This window comes from Sceloporus occidentalis, unplaced genomic scaffold (genome assembly GCF_023333645.1).
Source record: "Sceloporus occidentalis isolate IW3139 unplaced genomic scaffold, rSceOcc1.0.p SCAF_1, whole genome shotgun sequence".
In the NCBI taxonomy this organism is placed as follows: Eukaryota; Metazoa; Chordata; class Lepidosauria; order Squamata; family Phrynosomatidae; genus Sceloporus; species Sceloporus occidentalis.
The window spans coordinates 320,572,165-320,591,242 of NW_028316981.1; the positions used below are offsets into that span (position 1 = coordinate 320,572,165).

General features: G+C 55.5%; 2 protein-coding genes across 3 annotated transcripts in view; both read left to right on the forward strand.

Annotated features, from left to right (window-relative positions):
* Positions 1 to 12,825, forward strand: part of LOC149324314 (alpha-2-macroglobulin receptor-associated protein-like) — a 40,489-nt gene extending 27,664 nt beyond the window's left edge. The window contains exon 8 of the mRNA XM_089498887.1: positions 12,393 to 12,825. Coding sequence (XP_089355013.1) covers positions 12,393 to 12,458 — 66 coding nt within the window. The 3' untranslated portion in view covers positions 12,459 to 12,825. The remainder of the gene's footprint in view (positions 1 to 12,392) is intronic.
* Positions 12,826 to 13,838: 1,013 nt separating this feature from the next.
* On the forward strand, positions 13,839 to 16,974 carry LOC149324315 (beta-1,3-galactosyltransferase 5-like). 2 transcript variants are annotated; one of them, XM_089498866.1, is made up of 2 exons: positions 13,839 to 13,969; positions 15,550 to 16,974. In XM_089498866.1, the coding sequence occupies exon 2, from the start codon at positions 15,812 to 15,814 to the stop codon at positions 16,952 to 16,954; it is 1,143 nt and encodes a 380-aa protein (XP_089354992.1). In that variant the 5' UTR covers positions 13,839 to 13,969; positions 15,550 to 15,811; the 3' UTR covers positions 16,955 to 16,974. The 2 variants fall into 2 exon arrangements, with proteins under 2 accessions (XP_089354992.1, XP_089355001.1); XM_089498875.1 differs by lacking the exon at positions 13,839 to 13,969 and adding an exon at positions 14,908 to 15,356.
* The last annotated feature ends 2,104 nt before the right edge of the window (positions 16,975 to 19,078 follow it).

Sequence of the window (19,078 nt, forward strand, 5' to 3'; positions counted from 1 at the left end):
TGGGGCAGCAGAAAGCGAGCTCTCCCCCATCTCCATAGGTTAGTCTCTGGGGCAGCAGAAAGCAAGCTCCCCCATCTCCATAGGTTAGTCTCTGGGGCAGCAGAAAGTAAGCTCTCCCGCATCTCCATAGGTTAGTCTCTGGGGCAGTAGAAAGTGAGCTCTCCCCCATCTCCATAGGTTAGTCTCTGGGGCAGCAGAAAGCACGCTCTCCCCCACCTCCATAGGTTAGTCTCTGGGGCAGCAGAAAGCGAGCTCCCCCATCTCCATAGTTTAGTCTCTGGGGCAGCAGAAAGCAAGCTCCCCCATCTCCATAGGTTAGTCTCTGGGGCAGCAGAAAGTGAGCTCCCCCATCTCCATAGGTTAGTCTCTGGGGCAGCAGAAAGCGAGCTCTCCCCCATCTCCATAGGTTAGTCTCTGGGGCAGCAGAAAGCGAGCTCTCCCCCATCTCCATAGGTTAGTCTCTGGGGCAGCAGAAAGCAAGCTCCCCCATCTCCATAGGTTAGTCTCTGGGGCAGCAGAAAGTAAGCTCTCCCGCATCTCCATAGGTTAGTCTCTGGGGCAGTAGAAAGTGAGCTCTCCCCCATCTCCATAGGTTAGTCTCTGGGGCAGCAGAAAGCACGCTCTCCCCCACCTCCATAGGTTAGTCTCTGGGGCAGCAGAAAGCGAGCTCCCCCATCTCCATAGTTTAGTCTCTGGGGCAGCAGAAAGCAAGCTCCCCCATCTCCATAGGTTAGTCTCTGGGGCAGCAGAAAGTGAGCTCCCCCATCTCCATAGGTTAGTCTCTGGGGCAGCAGAAAGCGAGCTCTCCCCCATCTCCATAGGTTAGTCTCTGGGGCAGCAGAAAGCGAGCTCTCCCCCATCTCCATAGGTTAGTCTCTGGGGCAGCAGAAAGCGAGCTCTCCCCCATCTCCATAGGTTAGTCTCTGGGGCAGCAGAAAGCGAGCTCTCCCCCATCTCCATAGGTTAGTCTCTGGGGCAGCAGAAAGCGAGCTCCCCCATCTCCATAGGTTAGTCTCTGGGGCAGCAGAAAGCGAGCTCTCCCCCATCTCCATAGGTTAGTCTCTGGGGCAGCAGAAAGCGAGCTCCCCCATCTCCATAGGTTAGTCTCTGGGGCAGCAGAAAGCGAGCTCTCCCCCATCTCCATAGGTTAGTCTCTGGGGCAGCAGAAAGCGAGCTCTCCCCCATCTCCATAGGTTAGTCTCTGGGGCAGCAGAAAGCGAGCTCTCCCCCATCTCCATAGGTTAGTCTCTGGGGCAGCAGAAAGCGAGCTCCCCCATCTCCATAGGTTAGTCTCTGGGGCAGCAGAAAGCGAGCTCCCCCATCTCCATAGGTTAGTCTCTGGGGCAGCAGAAAGCGAGCTCTCCCCCATCTCCATAGGTTAGTCTCTGGGGCAGCAGAAAGCGAGCTCCCCCATCTCCATAGGTTAGTCTCTGGGGCAGCAGAAAGCGAGCTCTCCCCCATCTCCATAGGTTAGTCTCTGGGGCAGCAGAAAGCGAGCTCTCCCCCATCTCCATAGGTTAGTCTCTGGGGCAGCAGAAAGCGAGCTCCCCCATCTCCATAGGTTAGTCTCTGGGGCAGCAGAAAGCGAGCTCTCCCCCATCTCCATAGGTTAGTCTCTGGGGCAGCAGAAAGCAAGCTCCCCCACCTCCATAGGTTAGTCTCTGGGGCAGCAGAAAGCGAGCTCTCCCCCATCTCCATAGGTTAGTCTCTGGGGCAGCAGAAAGCGAGCTCCCCCATCTCCATAGGTTAGTCTCTGGGGCAGCAGAAAGCGAGCTCCCCCATCTCCGTAGGTTAGTCTCTGGGGCAGCAGAAAGCAAGCTCTCCCCCACCTCCATAGGTTAGTCTCTGGGGCAGCAGAAAGCAAGCTCTCCCCCATCTCCATAGGTTAGTCTCTGGGGCAGCAGAAAGCGAGCTCCCCCATCTCCATAGGTTAGTCTCTGGGGCAGCAGAAAGCAAGCTCCCCCATCTCCATAGGTTAGTCTCTGGGGCAGCAGAAAGCGAGCTCTCCCCCATCTCCATAGGTTAGTCTCTGGGGCAGCAGAAAGCGAGTTCTCCCCCACCTCCATAGGTTAGTCTCTGGGGCAGCAGAAAGCGAGCTCCCCCATCTCCATAGGTTAGTCTCTGGGGCAGCAGAAAGCGAGCTCTCCCCCATCTCCATAGGTTAGTCTCTGGGGCAGCAGAAAGCGAGCTCCCCCATCTCCATAGGTTAGTCTCTGGGGCAGCAGAAAGCAAGCTCCCCCATCTCCATAGGTTAGTCTCTGGGGCAGCAGAAAGCGAGCTCTCCCCCATCTCCATAGGTTAGTCTCTGGGGCAGCAGAAAGCGAGCTCCCCCATCTCCATAGGTTAGTCTCTGGGGCAGCAGAAAGCTAGCTCCCCCATCTCCATAGGTTAGTCTCTGGGGCAGCAGAAAGCGAGCTCTCCCCCATCTCCATAGGTTAGTCTCTGGGGCAGCAGAAAGCGAGCTCTCCCCCATCTCCATAGGTTAGTCTCTGGGGCAGCAGAAAGCAAGCTCCCCCATCTCCATAGGTTAGTCTCTGGGGCAGCAGAAAGCAAGCTCCCCCACCTCCATAGGTTAGTCTCTGGGGCAGCAGAAAGCAAGCTCTCCCCCATCTCCATAGGTTAGTCTCTGGGGCAGCAGAAAGCGAGCTCCCCCATCTCCATAGGTTAGTCTCTGGGGCAGCAGAAAGCGAGCTCTCCCCCATCTCCATAGGTTAGTCTCTGGGGCAGCAGAAAGCGAGCTCCCCCATCTCCATAGGTTAGTCTCTGGGGCAGCAGAAAGCGAGCTCCCCCATCTCCGTAGGTTAGTCTCTGGGGCAGCAGAAAGCAAGCTCTCCCCCACCTCCATAGGTTAGTCTCTGGGGCAGCAGAAAGCAAGCTCTCCCCCATCTCCATAGGTTAGTCTCTGGGGCAGCAGAAAGCGAGCTCCCCCATCTCCATAGGTTAGTCTCTGGGGCAGCAGAAAGCAAGCTCCCCCATCTCCATAGGTTAGTCTCTGGGGCAGCAGAAAGCGAGCTCTCCCCCATCTCCATAGGTTAGTCTCTGGGGCAGCAGAAAGCGAGTTCTCCCCCACCTCCATAGGTTAGTCTCTGGGGCAGCAGAAAGCGAGCTCCCCCATCTCCATAGGTTAGTCTCTGGGGCAGCAGAAAGCGAGCTCCCCCATCTCCATAGGTTAGTCTCTGGGGCAGCAGAAAGCGAGCTCCCCCATCTCCATAGGTTAGTCTCTGGGGCAGCAGAAAGCAAGCTCCCCCATCTCCATAGGTTAGTCTCTGGGGCAGCAGAAAGCGAGCTCTCCCCCATCTCCATAGGTTAGTCTCTGGGGCAGCAGAAAGCGAGCTCCCCCATCTCCATAGGTTAGTCTCTGGGGCAGCAGAAAGCTAGCTCCCCCATCTCCATAGGTTAGTCTCTGGGGCAGCAGAAAGCGAGCTCTCCCCCATCTCCATAGGTTAGTCTCTGGGGCAGCAGAAAGCGAGCTCTCCCCCATCTCCATAGGTTAGTCTCTGGGGCAGCAGAAAGCAAGCTCCCCCATCTCCATAGGTTAGTCTCTGGGGCAGCAGAAAGTAAGCTCTCCCGCATCTCCATAGGTTAGTCTCTGGGGCAGTAGAAAGTGAGCTCTCCCCCATCTCCATAGGTTAGTCTCTGGGGCAGCAGAAAGCACGCTCTCCCCCACCTCCATAGGTTAGTCTCTGGGGCAGCAGAAAGCGAGCTCCCCCATCTCCATAGTTTAGTCTCTGGGGCAGCAGAAAGCAAGCTCCCCCATCTCCATAGGTTAGTCTCTGGGGCAGCAGAAAGCGAGCTCCCCCATCTCCATAGGTTAGTCTCTGGGGCAGCAGAAAGCGAGCTCTCCCCCATCTCCATAGGTTAGTCTCTGGGGCAGCAGAAAGCGAGCTCTCCCCCATCTCCATAGGTTAGTCTCTGGGGCAGCAGAAAGCGAGCTCTCCCCCATCTCCATAGGTTAGTCTCTGGGGCAGCAGAAAGCGAGCTCTCCCCCATCTCCATAGGTTAGTCTCTGGGGCAGCAGAAAGCGAGCTCCCCCATCTCCATAGGTTAGTCTCTGGGGCAGCAGAAAGCGAGCTCTCCCCCATCTCCATAGGTTAGTCTCTGGGGCAGCAGAAAGCGAGCTCCCCCATCTCCATAGGTTAGTCTCTGGGGCAGCAGAAAGCGAGCTCTCCCCCATCTCCATAGGTTAGTCTCTGGGGCAGCAGAAAGCGAGCTCTCCCCCATCTCCATAGGTTAGTCTCTGGGGCAGCAGAAAGCGAGCTCTCCCCCATCTCCATAGGTTAGTCTCTGGGGCAGCAGAAAGCGAGCTCCCCCATCTCCATAGGTTAGTCTCTGGGGCAGCAGAAAGCGAGCTCCCCCATCTCCATAGGTTAGTCTCTGGGGCAGCAGAAAGCGAGCTCTCCCCCATCTCCATAGGTTAGTCTCTGGGGCAGCAGAAAGCGAGCTCCCCCATCTCCATAGGTTAGTCTCTGGGGCAGCAGAAAGCGAGCTCTCCCCCATCTCCATAGGTTAGTCTCTGGGGCAGCAGAAAGCGAGCTCTCCCCCATCTCCATAGGTTAGTCTCTGGGGCAGCAGAAAGCGAGCTCCCCCATCTCCATAGGTTAGTCTCTGGGGCAGCAGAAAGCGAGCTCTCCCCCATCTCCATAGGTTAGTCTCTGGGGCAGCAGAAAGCGAGCTCTCCCCCATCTCCATAGGTTAGTCTCTGGGGCAGCAGAAAGCGAGCTCTCCCCCATCTCCATAGGTTAGTCTCTGGGGCAGCAGAAAGCGAGCTCTCCCCCATCTCCATAGGTTAGTCTCTGGGGCAGCAGAAAGCGAGCTCCCCCATCTCCATAGGTTAGTCTCTGGGGCAGCAGAAAGCGAGCTCTCCCCCATCTCCATAGGTTAGTCTCTGGGGCAGCAGAAAGCGAGCTCCCCCATCTCCATAGGTTAGTCTCTGGGGCAGCAGAAAGCGAGCTCTCCCCCATCTCCATAGGTTAGTCTCTGGGGCAGCAGAAAGTAAGCTCTCCCGCATCTCCATAGGTTAGTCTCTGGGGCAGCAGAAAGCGAGCTCTCCCCCATCTCCATAGGTTAGTCTCTGGGGCAGCAGAAAGCAAGCTCCCCCACCTCCATAGGTTAGTCTCTGGGGCAGCAGAAAGCAAGCTCTCCCCCATCTCCATAGGTTAGTCTCTGGGGCAGCAGAAAGCGAGCTCCCCCATCTCCATAGGTTAGTCTCTGGGGCAGCAGAAAGCGAGCTCCCCCATCTCCGTAGGTTAGTCTCTGGGGCAGCAGAAAGCAAGCTCTCCCCCATCTCCATAGGTTAGTCTCTGGGGCAGCAGAAAGCGAGCTCCCCCATCTCCATAGGTTAGTCTCTGGGGCAGCAGAAAGCGAGCTCTCCCCCATCTCCATAGGTTAGTCTCTGGGGCAGCAGAAAGCGAGCTCCCCCATCTCCATAGTTTAGTCTCTGGGGCAGCAGAAAGCAAGCTCCCCCATCTCCATAGGTTAGTCTCTGGGGCAGCAGAAAGCGAGCTCCCCCATCTCCATAGGTTAGTCTCTGGGGCAGCAGAAAGCGAGCTCTCCCCCATCTCCATAGGTTAGTCTCTGGGGCAGCAGAAAGCGAGCTCTCCCCCATCTCCATAGGTTAGTCTCTGGGGCAGCAGAAAGCGAGCTCTCCCCCATCTCCATAGGTTAGTCTCTGGGGCAGCAGAAAGCGAGCTCTCCCCCATCTCCATAGGTTAGTCTCTGGGGCAGCAGAAAGCGAGCTCCCCCATCTCCATAGGTTAGTCTCTGGGGCAGCAGAAAGCGAGCTCTCCCCCATCTCCATAGGTTAGTCTCTGGGGCAGCAGAAAGCGAGCTCCCCCATCTCCATAGGTTAGTCTCTGGGGCAGCAGAAAGCGAGCTCCCCCATCTCCGTAGGTTAGTCTCTGGGGCAGCAGAAAGCAAGCTCTCCCCCACCTCCATAGGTTAGTCTCTGGGGCAGCAGAAAGCAAGCTCTCCCCCATCTCCATAGGTTAGTCTCTGGGGCAGCAGAAAGCGAGCTCCCCCATCTCCATAGGTTAGTCTCTGGGGCAGCAGAAAGCAAGCTCCCCCATCTCCATAGGTTAGTCTCTGGGGCAGCAGAAAGCGAGCTCTCCCCCATCTCCATAGGTTAGTCTCTGGGGCAGCAGAAAGCGAGTTCTCCCCCACCTCCATAGGTTAGTCTCTGGGGCAGCAGAAAGCGAGCTCCCCCATCTCCATAGGTTAGTCTCTGGGGCAGCAGAAAGCGAGCTCCCCCATCTCCATAGGTTAGTCTCTGGGGCAGCAGAAAGCGAGCTCCCCCATCTCCATAGGTTAGTCTCTGGGGCAGCAGAAAGCGAGCTCCCCCATCTCCATAGGTTAGTCTCTGGGGCAGCAGAAAGCGAGCTCTCCCCCATCTCCATAGGTTAGTCTCTGGGGCAGCAGAAAGCGAGCTCCCCCATCTCCATAGGTTAGTCTCTGGGGCAGCAGAAAGCTAGCTCCCCCATCTCCATAGGTTAGTCTCTGGGGCAGCAGAAAGCGAGCTCTCCCCCATCTCCATAGGTTAGTCTCTGGGGCAGCAGAAAGCGAGCTCTCCCCCATCTCCATAGGTTAGTCTCTGGGGCAGCAGAAAGCAAGCTCCCCCATCTCCATACGTTAGTCTCTGGGGCAGCAGAAAGTAAGCTCTCCCGCATCTCCATAGGTTAGTCTCTGGGGCAGTAGAAAGTGAGCTCTCCCCCATCTCCATAGGTTAGTCTCTGGGGCAGCAGAAAGCACGCTCTCCCCCACCTCCATAGGTTAGTCTCTGGGGCAGCAGAAAGCGAGCTCCCCCATCTCCATAGTTTAGTCTCTGGGGCAGCAGAAAGCAAGCTCCCCCATCTCCATAGGTTAGTCTCTGGGGTAGCAGAAAGCGAGCTCCCCCATCTCCATAGGTTAGTCTCTGGGGCAGCAGAAAGCGAGCTCTCCCCCATCTCCATAGGTTAGTCTCTGGGGCAGCAGAAAGCGAGCTCTCCCCCATCTCCATAGGTTAGTCTCTGGGGCAGCAGAAAGCGAGCTCTCCCCCATCTCCATAGGTTAGTCTCTGGGGCAGCAGAAAGCGAGCTCTCCCCCATCTCCATAGGTTAGTCTCTGGGGCAGCAGAAAGCGAGCTCCCCCATCTCCATAGGTTAGTCTCTGGGGCAGCAGAAAGCGAGCTCTCCCCCATCTCCATAGGTTAGTCTCTGGGGCAGCAGAAAGCGAGCTCCCCCATCTCCATAGGTTAGTCTCTGGGGCAGCAGAAAGCGAGCTCTCCCCCATCTCCATAGGTTAGTCTCTGGGGCAGCAGAAAGCGAGCTCTCCCCCATCTCCATAGGTTAGTCTCTGGGGCAGCAGAAAGCGAGCTCTCCCCCATCTCCATAGGTTAGTCTCTGGGGCAGCAGAAAGCGAGCTCCCCCATCTCCATAGGTTAGTCTCTGGGGCAGCAGAAAGCGAGCTCCCCCATCTCCATAGGTTAGTCTCTGGGGCAGCAGAAAGCGAGCTCTCCCCCATCTCCATAGGTTAGTCTCTGGGGCAGCAGAAAGCGAGCTCCCCCATCTCCATAGGTTAGTCTCTGGGGCAGCAGAAAGCGAGCTCTCCCCCATCTCCATAGGTTAGTCTCTGGGGCAGCAGAAAGCGAGCTCTCCCCCATCTCCATAGGTTAGTCTCTGGGGCAGCAGAAAGCGAGCTCCCCCATCTCCATAGGTTAGTCTCTGGGGCAGCAGAAAGCGAGCTCTCCCCCATCTCCATAGGTTAGTCTCTGGGGCAGCAGAAAGCGAGCTCTCCCCCATCTCCATAGGTTAGTCTCTGGGGCAGCAGAAAGCGAGCTCTCCCCCATCTCCATAGGTTAGTCTCTGGGGCAGCAGAAAGCGAGCTCTCCCCCATCTCCATAGGTTAGTCTCTGGGGCAGCAGAAAGCGAGCTCCCCCATCTCCATAGGTTAGTCTCTGGGGCAGCAGAAAGCGAGCTCTCCCCCATCTCCATAGGTTAGTCTCTGGGGCAGCAGAAAGCGAGCTCCCCCATCTCCATAGGTTAGTCTCTGGGGCAGCAGAAAGCGAGCTCTCCCCCATCTCCATAGGTTAGTCTCTGGGGCAGCAGAAAGTAAGCTCTCCCGCATCTCCATAGGTTAGTCTCTGGGGCAGCAGAAAGCGAGCTCTCCCCCATCTCCATAGGTTAGTCTCTGGGGCAGCAGAAAGCAAGCTCCCCCACCTCCATAGGTTAGTCTCTGGGGCAGCAGAAAGCAAGCTCTCCCCCATCTCCATAGGTTAGTCTCTGGGGCAGCAGAAAGCGAGCTCTCCCCCATCTCCATAGGTTAGTCTCTGGGGCAGCAGAAAGCGAGCTCTCCCCCATCTCCATAGGTTAGTCTCTGGGGCAGCAGAAAGCGAGCTCCCCCATCTCCATAGTTTAGTCTCTGGGGCAGCAGAAAGCAAGCTCCCCCATCTCCATAGGTTAGTCTCTGGGGCAGCAGAAAGCGAGCTCCCCCATCTCCATAGGTTAGTCTCTGGGGCAGCAGAAAGCGAGCTCTCCCCCATCTCCATAGGTTAGTCTCTGGGGCAGCAGAAAGCGAGCTCTCCCCCATCTCCATAGGTTAGTCTCTGGGGCAGCAGAAAGCGAGCTCTCCCCCATCTCCATAGGTTAGTCTCTGGGGCAGCAGAAAGCGAGCTCTCCCCCATCTCCATAGGTTAGTCTCTGGGGCAGCAGAAAGCGAGCTCCCCCATCTCCATAGGTTAGTCTCTGGGGCAGCAGAAAGCGAGCTCTCCCCCATCTCCATAGGTTAGTCTCTGGGGCAGCAGAAAGCGAGCTCCCCCATCTCCATAGGTTAGTCTCTGGGGCAGCAGAAAGCGAGCTCTCCCCCATCTCCATAGGTTAGTCTCTGGGGCAGCAGAAAGCGAGCTCTCCCCCATCTCCATAGGTTAGTCTCTGGGGCAGCAGAAAGCGAGCTCTCCCCCATCTCCATAGGTTAGTCTCTGGGGCAGCAGAAAGCGAGCTCCCCCATCTCCATAGGTTAGTCTCTGGGGCAGCAGAAAGCGAGCTCCCCCATCTCCATAGGTTAGTCTCTGGGGCAGCAGAAAGCGAGCTCTCCCCCATCTCCATAGGTTAGTCTCTGGGGCAGCAGAAAGCGAGCTCCCCCATCTCCATAGGTTAGTCTCTGGGGCAGCAGAAAGCGAGCTCTCCCCCATCTCCATAGGTTAGTCTCTGGGGCAGCAGAAAGCGAGCTCTCCCCCATCTCCATAGGTTAGTCTCTGGGGCAGCAGAAAGCGAGCTCCCCCATCTCCATAGGTTAGTCTCTGGGGCAGCAGAAAGCGAGCTCTCCCCCATCTCCATAGGTTAGTCTCTGGGGCAGCAGAAAGCGAGCTCTCCCCCATCTCCATAGGTTAGTCTCTGGGGCAGCAGAAAGCGAGCTCTCCCCCATCTCCATAGGTTAGTCTCTGGGGCAGCAGATAGCGAGCTCTCCCCCATCTCCATAGGTTAGTCTCTGGGGCAGCAGAAAGCGAGCTCTCCCCCATCTCCATAGGTTAGTCTCTGGGGCAGCAGAAAGCGAGCTCTCCCCCATCTCCATAGGTTAGTCTCTGGGGCAGCAGAAAGCGAGCTCCCCCATCTCCATAGGTTAGTCTCTGGGGCAGCAGAAAGCGAGCTCTCCCCCATCTCCATAGGTTAGTCTCTGGGGCAGCAGAAAGCGAGCTCTCCCCCATCTCCATAGGTTAGTCTCTGGGGCAGCAGAAAGCGAGCTCTCCCCCATCTCCATAGGTTAGTCTCTGGGGCAGCAGAAAGCGAGCTCCCCCATCTCCATAGGTTAGTCTCTGGGGCAGCAGAAAGCGAGCTCCCCCATCTCCATAGGTTAGTCTCTGGGGCAGCAGAAAGCGAGCTCTCCCCCATCTCCATAGGTTAGTCTCTGGGGCAGCAGAAAGCGAGCTCCCCCATCTCCATAGGTTAGTCTCTGGGGCAGCAGAAAGCGAGCTCTCCCCCATCTCCATAGGTTAGTCTCTGGGGCAGCAGAAAGCGAGCTCTCCCCCATCTCCATAGGTTAGTCTCTGGGGCAGCAGAAAGCGAGCTCTCCCCCATCTCCATAGGTTAGTCTCTGGGGCAGCAGAAAGCGAGCTCTCCCCCATCTCCATAGGTTAGTCTCTGGGGCAGCAGAAAGCGAGCTCCCCCATCTCCATAGGTTAGTCTCTGGGGCAGCAGAAAGCGAGCTCTCCCCCATCTCCATAGGTTAGTCTCTGGGGCAGCAGAAAGCGAGCTCTCCCCCATCTCCATAGGTTAGTCTCTGGGGCAGCAGAAAGCGAGCTCTCCCCCATCTCCATAGGTTAGTCTCTGGGGCAGCAGAAAGCGAGCTCTCCCCCATCTCCATAGGTTAGTCTCTGGGGCAGCAGAAAGCGAGCTCCCCCATCTCCATAGGTTAGTCTCTGGGGCAGCAGAAAGCGAGCTCTCCCCCATCTCCATAGGTTAGTCTCTGGGGCAGCAGAAAGCGAGCTCCCCCATCTCCATAGGTTAGTCTCTGGGGCAGCAGAAAGCGAGCTCTCCCCCATCTCCATAGGTTAGTCTCTGGGGCAGCAGAAAGTAAGCTCTCCCGCATCTCCATAGGTTAGTCTCTGGGGCAGCAGAAAGCGAGCTCTCCCCCATCTCCATAGGTTAGTCTCTGGGGCAGCAGAAAGCAAGCTCCCCCACCTCCATAGGTTAGTCTCTGGGGCAGCAGAAAGCAAGCTCTCCCCCATCTCCATAGGTTAGTCTCTGGGGCAGCAGAAAGCGAGCTCCCCCATCTCCATAGGTTAGTCTCTGGGGCAGCAGAAAGCGAGCTCTCCCCCATCTCCATAGGTTAGTCTCTGGGGCAGCAGAAAGCGAGCTCCCCCATCTCCATAGGTTAATCTCTGGGGCAGCAGAAAGCGAGCTCCCCCATCTCCGTAGGTTAGTCTCTGGGGCAGCAGAAAGCAAGCTCTCCCCCACCTCCATAGGTTAGTCTCTGGGGCAGCAGAAAGCAAGCTCTCCCCCATCTCCATAGGTTAGTCTCTGGGGCAGCAGAAAGCGAGCTCCCCCATCTCCATAGGTTAGTCTCTGGGGCAGCAGAAAGCAAGCTCCCCCATCTCCATAGGTTAGTCTCTGGGGCAGCAGAAAGCGAGCTCTCCCCCATCTCCATAGGTTAGTCTCTGGGGCAGCAGAAAGCGAGTTCTCCCCCACCTCCATAGGTTAGTCTCTGGGGCAGCAGAAAGCGAGCTCCCCCATCTCCATAGGTTAGTCTCTGGGGCAGCAGAAAGCGAGCTCCCCCATCTCCATAGGTTAGTCTCTGGGGCAGCAGAAAGCGAGCTCCCCCATCTCCATAGGTTAGTCTCTGGGGCAGCAGAAAGCAAGCTCCCCCATCTCCATAGGTTAGTCTCTGGGGCAGCAGAAAGCGAGCTCTCCCCCATCTCCATAGGTTAGTCTCTGGGGCAGCAGAAAGCGAGCTCCCCCATCTCCATAGGTTAGTCTCTGGGGCAGCAGAAAGCTAGCTCCCCCATCTCCATAGGTTAGTCTCTGGGGCAGCAGAAAGCGAGCTCTCCCCCATCTCCATAGGTTAGTCTCTGGGGCAGCAGAAAGCGAGCTCTCCCCCATCTCCATAGGTTAGTCTCTGGGGCAGCAGAAAGCAAGCTCCCCCATCTCCATAGGTTAGTCTCTGGGGCAGCAGAAAGTAAGCTCTCCCGCATCTCCATAGGTTAGTCTCTGGGGCAGTAGAAAGTGAGCTCTCCCCCATCTCCATAGGTTAGTCTCTGGGGCAGCAGAAAGCACGCTCTCCCCCACCTCCATAGGTTAGTCTCTGGGGCAGCAGAAAGCGAGCTCCCCCATCTCCATAGTTTAGTCTCTGGGGCAGCAGAAAGCAAGCTCCCCCATCTCCATAGGTTAGTCTCTGGGGCAGCAGAAAGCGAGCTCCCCCATCTCCATAGGTTAGTCTCTGGGGCAGCAGAAAGCGAGCTCCCCCATCTCCATAGGTTAGTCTCTGGGGCAGCAGAAAGTGAGCTCTCCCCCATCTCCATAGGTTAGTCTATGGGGCAGCAGAAAGCGAGCTCTCCCCCACCTCCATAGGTTAGTCTCTGGGGCAGCAGAAAGCGAGCTCCCCCATCTCCATAGGTTAGTCTCTGGGGCAGCAGAAAGCAAGCTCCCCCATCTCCATAGGTTAGTCTCTGGGGCAGCAGAAAGCGAGCTCCCCCATCTCCATAGGTTAGTCTCTGGGGCAGCAGAAAGCGAGCTCCCCCATCTCCATAGGTTAGTCTCTGGGGCAGCAGAAAGCAAGCTCTCCTCCACCTCCATAGGTTAGTCTCTGGGGCAGCAGAAAGCAAGCTCCCTTTTTGGGGTGTCTTCCAACTCTATGGTTCTATCCTTCAATGATTCTAAGCCAAACGATCATAAGGACAAGAGTGCAATTGGCATTTTCTGTCCCTTCAGGTCAAGAAGCATCTGCAGGACATCTCCAGCAGGATTTCCAGAGGCCTTCAGCACAACGAACTTTGAAGACTGCCTTGTTTGGTATTTGGGGCTTTTTGTGCACTGGTCGAAATCCAGTATCTTCCTGAGATTTATATCGTTCCTTGGGACTCTGGTGCAAGTTGCCTTTGGAAAGAGGATGCCTTTTCCTGCTGTGCGCTTGGCCATTCCCCTCCGCCACTGTGGCCACTTTTCTGTGTCGCTGGGACCGCTGAGCGCGTGGCGCATCTCTCTGTCTGCCTACAGGAGAAGCCTTTGGAACGGGGCCACAAGGGGACCAGATCCGTGAGTGCCGACGGGAGGCAGGCGGAGGTAGTGCTTCCTAAAGCGTTTCTTTCACAGTGTTAACCTCCTTCCCATTGGAATAAAGAATAAACGTGGGGCCAGACCGTGACACAGCTGCGCATACGTGTGTTTGTGGGGCAGTCGTGGAAACGCCAAGCGCGCCGACCATGCAACGCGCTGCGCAGAAATGCATAGCAAAGAATATCTAAATACCTAAACAATGGATTCTGTATTTCCTCTCCTTTTTTTAGCCGTATTATCTCTCATTAACATCCTGAATTTATCCGTTTCAATTACCTCTAATAATACTAATACTAATCTTGCCTCACATCTCCCTTCTCTCCCGGCGGATCGAGGCGGGATCACAGCAATCAAGCCCTTCCCTATGAGATACAACCGCCAGAGCAATGGCATCACTATTGATTCACTACAATAACATCCGCACTGACCTCCCTCTCAGGCTTTTCCGGAGCCCTTGGGGCTTCTCCGGAGTTTAGCAGAAATCATTCTCTTCCTTTTGGACAGAGACAAATACTCTTCCAGTCTTCCCTTCCTCTTCTGCCTTCCATCCCATCCACTCTGGCTCTAGCCTGGTTCTTATCTGGGACGTGTCTCGAATTCTGAATTCCTTGTGGCTGAGAGATTGTGACTTATTATCGCCTAAGCTGGCCTCCCAATGGGTTTCCATGGCTGAGTAGGGATTCGAACCCTGGTCTCTGAGTCCAAAGCTCCAACTGCACTCCTCTCATCGCCTGAGGCAGTGATCCTGAAAGTGTGCTCTTTGAGGGATTTGGGACTTCAGCTCCCAGAATCCCGCACTATTGGCCAATATGGCTGAGGCCTCTGGGAGTTGAAGTCCCAAATCCCTTAAGGGGCACAGTTTGGGGACCGCTGCCTTCCCAGGCCAGAGCTGAGGCTACAGAATCAGCCTCTTAGTGGCTCTGGGGCTTCTGCCGTCTTAATCAGTACAAGGAACAGTCTGGATTTGGCTAATTCCACACAAAGAAGCGGCCTATAATTAAAGATGGCTGACGGAGGGACCCGGAAGCTCCGGCCCCTCGGGTGCCCTTATCCTTTCGTAGCTCTGCGGCCACTGACGTCCTCTGACTGGCTCTCACTCGGCAGCCCCGCGATTCCCATTGGCCACTTTCCCACCAATCGGGGTCTGCTGCGGGGCGGACCCGGAAGTGGGCGGTGCAGGTGCCGCTTTCGTCGCCAAGGCAACCAGGTGTTAAGGGGCGGTGCCGGCGGAGGTGCGCGCAGCAGGTCCCCCTTCCGTCGGGAAGTTCAGGAGGCGGAAGTGACGTAGAAAAGCCACTCTTCCCCCCCTCAGCCTTTACTCTGGGGAACCAGGGAGGGAAGGAGGGTCAGCAGAGAGGCCCTTCTGGGGGCTGGCCTGGAGGCCCAAGGGCCGAGGGCCCCGGCCGCCTGGCCAGGCCTTCCCAGGACCAGGCTGTGAGAGGAGGACCCAGTGAATGCATGCCATTTTGTCCCTAGGGCTAGAAGGGATAGCAATAAAGATCTACATCATAGAATGTATTTATGTCCCGCCTCTCTACCAAAAGCAACCGGGCGGCTTACAAAGTTAAAATGTACAGTCCAAACCCTGCAGCCCAGCCCTTTTCTTCTTCTGCCATGCAGGGACTCTCAGTCAAAACACCCCCCTGCTGACAGAGGGCCCTCCAGCCTCCAAGGAAGAGGCTCCAGCACAGTCTCCAAAGGAACAGCCCTCATTTTCCAACTCTATGGTTCCTTTGGAGACTCTGCTGGAGCCTCTTCCTTGGAGGCTGGAGGGCCCTCTGTCAGCAGGGGATGTTTTGACTGAGAGTTCCTGCATGGCAGAAGAAGAAAAGGGCTGGGCCTCAAGGACCATCCAGTCCAGCTCCATTCTGCCATGCAGGAACTCTCAGTCAGAGAGCCATAGAGTTGGAAGGCCCAGCCCAAGCCCCTTCCCCTGCCATGCAGGAACTCCCAATCGAAGCAGCCCCCTTTTGACACAGGGCCATGCAGCCTCAGCTTGAAGGCAGCCTCCAAGAAGGGAGGCTCCGCCGCTCTCTGGCCGCCCTCCTCCTCCTTGCTTGCTTGCTTTCCAGGGGGGCTTCTGGGTGTTGCAGTCCAAGGGCAACCCTGGGAGGGCCACCCTCTTCAGCTGCAACTGGGAGGCTGCCAGCGGAGGAGGAGCAGGAGAAGCCAGCTGCAGAATGGCTGCCCTCAGCTGGCCTTTTTCGCTGTGCCTTGGCTCTTGGGGTCAAAGGCAGCTCCTCGGCCCTTAGGTTTGTCCTGACCATTCAGAAAGCAATGCTGCTTCGTTTGGTACTCTGACATCCGCTTGCACTTTCCCTTTGCAAGAAGGCTGCCTCCTTCTGCCTCTTGTTTCAGGTGGGAAGCAGAGGCCCAGAAGAGCAGACTTATTCAAGTCATTGGCTGCCTCTGAAGCACAAAGACGTTCTCATCCACTCATTTGTTCTTCTTCTTCTCCTTTTCTCTCTGCTCCCCTAATATTGGAAGGGATGCCACATGGAGGAGGAGGAGGGAGCAAGCTTGTTTTCTGCTGCTCCAGAGAATAGGAACCAATGGAGCAATGGATGCAAGCGCCAGTGAAAAAGGTTCCACCTCAACATTAGGAGCAAGGTTTTGATAGTAAGGGCTGTTCGACAGTGGAATATATTCCCTCCTTCCTTGGAGGTCTTTAAAGAGAGGCTGGATGGCCACCTGTCAATGGGGATGCTTTGACTGAGAGTTCCTGCATGGCCAAATAAAGGGGCTGGACTGGATCAGGGCCCTTTTTGGGGTCTCTTCCAACGCTCTGATTCTGTGATTTTCTTTTCCTTAGGACACAGAAGAGGAGCAGAATAGGAGACAGTCTGGAGCACAAAGGGGCAGCCTGGACGTGAGGCTGAGTCCAGCCATTCAGCTGTGGTCACTGCGCCACCCCTGCCCCACCTTCCTTGTCCTTGCACCCCGATGGTCCAGCCGAAAGGTGGGGCAGAGGGGCTGCGTTCCTGTCCTGGGGACTATGACCGCGTTGCAGAGTTTTGTTCCTGTCTTGCTAGCAGAGTCAGGGCCCTGACGGCCCTTTATCCTCAGTCGGGTTAATGAGACACCAGACAGCTGACCTTTGGCCTGCCGGACTCTGTCCAGCAGCTGGGAGCGCCTCTCTGCAGGCGGCTGTGAGGACAGGGCCCTCGCCTGGCACCCCTTTCCCCTCTTCTATGGGTCCAAGGTGCCTCTGGGGCTGCCTGGGTGCCTTCTTTTCCTTTGCCCTCCTCTGGGGCCTGCTGCTGTTGCTGCTTCTTCTTCTGACCCAGGATGCCCAGAAGATCCAGCAGGCCTCTGATTGCCCCCACGCTGACCATCAGGAGCCATCTGGGACTGCAGCCTTGACCCACAGCGGAGTGGATTGGGGGTTCCTGTTCCAAGGAGATTTCCCTGAGCCACACTGCACTCCGGGGCAGGTGCTCTTGATCCTCGTGGCATCGGCCCCTGGGAACGTAGAACGGCGGCAGGCGATCCGGAGGACCTGGGCGGCCCGAGCACAGCCCCCTCCGCCTTATCCTTGGCAGGTGGTCTTCCTGGTCGGCTGGAGCCTGAGCAAGATGACCATCGGTCAAGTCCAGCAGGAGCAGCGGGCGTTTGGGGACATCCTTTTGGGGGGCTACCTGGACACCTATCGCAACCTGACCCTGAAGGTCCTCCACGGCCTCAAGTGGTCAGTGGAGCGTTGCCGGCCCAGCTTCATCCTCAAGACCGACGATGATTGCTTCGTCAACACTGACTGGCTGCCAGAGTTCCTGGTCAAGCGGCATCTCCTCGAGCACGACCTTCTCTACGCCGGCTCCGTCTTTCCTCCAGAGAAGCGGCGGGTCATCCGCCATCCTACCAGCAAGTGGTACGTCTCCAGAGAGGACTACCCTGCGAGCGAGTACCCGCCCTATGCCAGCGGCGTCGGCTACCTCCTCTCCCTGCGCGCCGCCAGGTTGGTCTTGTGGGCGGCGGAGCAGGTGCCTCCAATCCCAGTGGAGGACGCCTACGTTGGGATCTTGGCGTGGCACACAGGCCTGCAGCTGACCCCCAGCGCCCGGTTCGCCAAGCAGAACGCCCAGTGGCACCTCTGCAACTACCGCTACCTGTTTGTGATCCACCATGTTAGCGCAACGGAGCAGAAGGCAGCCACACAGAGCATGCGAGAGGCCCACACTTCCTGCCGTGGGAACCCCCAGGTCTCCAGGTGGAAGTGAGGAAGAGAAGGATGGAAGGATGGATGGAAAGAAAGAAAGAAGAAAGGATGGATGGAGGGAAGGAAGGAAGGGAGCCACCTCCCTCTGCTTCCAACTCTCTGTGGTCCTACGTCCTCCTTTTTTATCCAGACAGTTGCTTCATGTGCAAATTGACTCACCTGCGCATGGGACTCTTCCCAGATTGGTGCTGTGTACATTTTTATACTTTTAACATCTGCTGTGTCAACTTAGTTATGTTTTAATATTCTAATTTGCCTTTGTGCTTTAACACTATGGACAGTCGTCCCTCTTAATTTGGGGCTTTTACTTTTGCGGATTCGATTGTTCATGGATTTGGTTAATATGTTCCTCTCTAGGAATCTCTAGGTCCTCCAGTGCAACTCTATGGTCAACTTTAACTAAAAGTTTCACTGAAAGACCTAGAGGACCTAGATATTCCTAGAGAGGAACCTATTAAATGGCTGGTCAACATGGGGCTCAGGTCAAAGCAATAATATGGATGATGATAATAATAATAATAATAATAATAATAATAATAAATCAAGAATAGGGAAAGTGGGAAAGCATTTGCCAATATCAGTTTTCTTAGGCAAATCTGTATGGCAGAGTTGTGTAGTGTGCAACCACCAGTTGTCATCTTTCTGGACGCAGGTCATATAGACATGATAAGTCACGTACGATGACGCAACTCTCAAACATCGCTGTGAAGCGCGTCATGCAGGAGTTCAAGATGAACAACAAGAATAACAAATCCAGGGGTGCAGGGACTGTCATTGTCACGTATGAAACATGGCGCAATAAACCTGGGAACCTGGACAGTGAATGTGTTTGTCATTTGTTTTAGAGGGAATCCCAGAGGTGTCCAGAGAAGGGCAGCCAAGATGGCCAAAGGTGCTTCAGTCTGCCTTTCATTTGGCTTCTCTTTGTGGATTTACTGCTTTAAATCTTGTATTAAATAAATAAATACAGACAGACAGACAGACACTCATAGAATCATAGATTTGGAAGAGACCCCAAAAAGGGCCTTGATCCAGTCCAACCCCTTTCTTCTTCTGCCATGCAGGAACTCCCAATTAATGCATCCCATTTTGTCAGATGGCCATCCAGCCTCTGCTTAAGACAGCTTCCAAAGAAGGAGACTCCACCAACATCTCCATTGAGGAAGGAGTGTGTTCCACTGTCGAACAGCCAGGAAGGCAGGGAGAGCGCCATGGGAGGGCACTGGAGGATTCGAACCCAAGGCCTCAGAGGCAGCCCTTCTCCTCCTCCTCCTCTCTCCTCCTCTTCCTCAGGGGCACTTTGGGGGGGGACCCTTCTGCAGAAGGTAAGAGGCAGACCTGGAGGTTTATCAGACTCAAGTTTTGGACCTTGCAATTGCGCTAAGGAAGTGTAAAGAACGTTGCCGAAATGACTGTTTTGCGCGATGTCTTACCACATTGCTTGCTTTTCCGTCATTCCCCCGTAACGTTATGTTAGCGCTACAATTATGTGAAAGTTGCGATTTGCGTGATGCAAAACCATGCATAGCAGAACTGTCTTACTACACCAGCGCCTTCCTTTTGTCTTTCGCATTTCGCATCAACATATTTGCCCTGCCCTTTAGAGGCTATGGTGGCATCCTGACCTTTGTGCTTCCGGGGGAGCGGAGGGGGTTCCCCCCCATCTCTAGGGTCCTATTTAGCGGAGGGGAGGGGAGAAGGAAAGAGCCGAAGGAAAAAGGGGGAATCTGGATGCAACGGGTGAAAGAAGGCAAAAGGGCAAATCAGGGTGGCTTTTGGAGGGCAAATGCAGTGTTCCCCCCCCCCCCATTATTTTTATTATTAAATATAAACAAAATGAGCGCATGTTTTGTTGTGTTTTTTGCTGAGGAATATGTGTGTGTGTGTGTGTGTGTGTGTGTGTATGTCCTTTGCAACAGTATCCCTTTGCTTGAAGTCAGCTAATTAAAGGGAAAGGGAACAATGAAAGGGCACTTTTTTCCTTGGAGAATCCATGCTAAAATGCGAATGTAACGTTCGAATGTTACATTTGTTGCTTTTGTCAATTAGGCAATTGGCAAAACGATACATGCTTTTGCAAGGAATTCAGGGACAGCTCCGAATTGCTTTTAAAAGTCATAAAATA

Excerpts from the sequence above, each read along its gene's own strand:
- LOC149324315 (XM_089498866.1), top strand. The coding sequence starts at position 15,812 with ATGAGACACCAGACAGCTGACCTTTGGCCTGCCGGACTCTGTCCAGCA.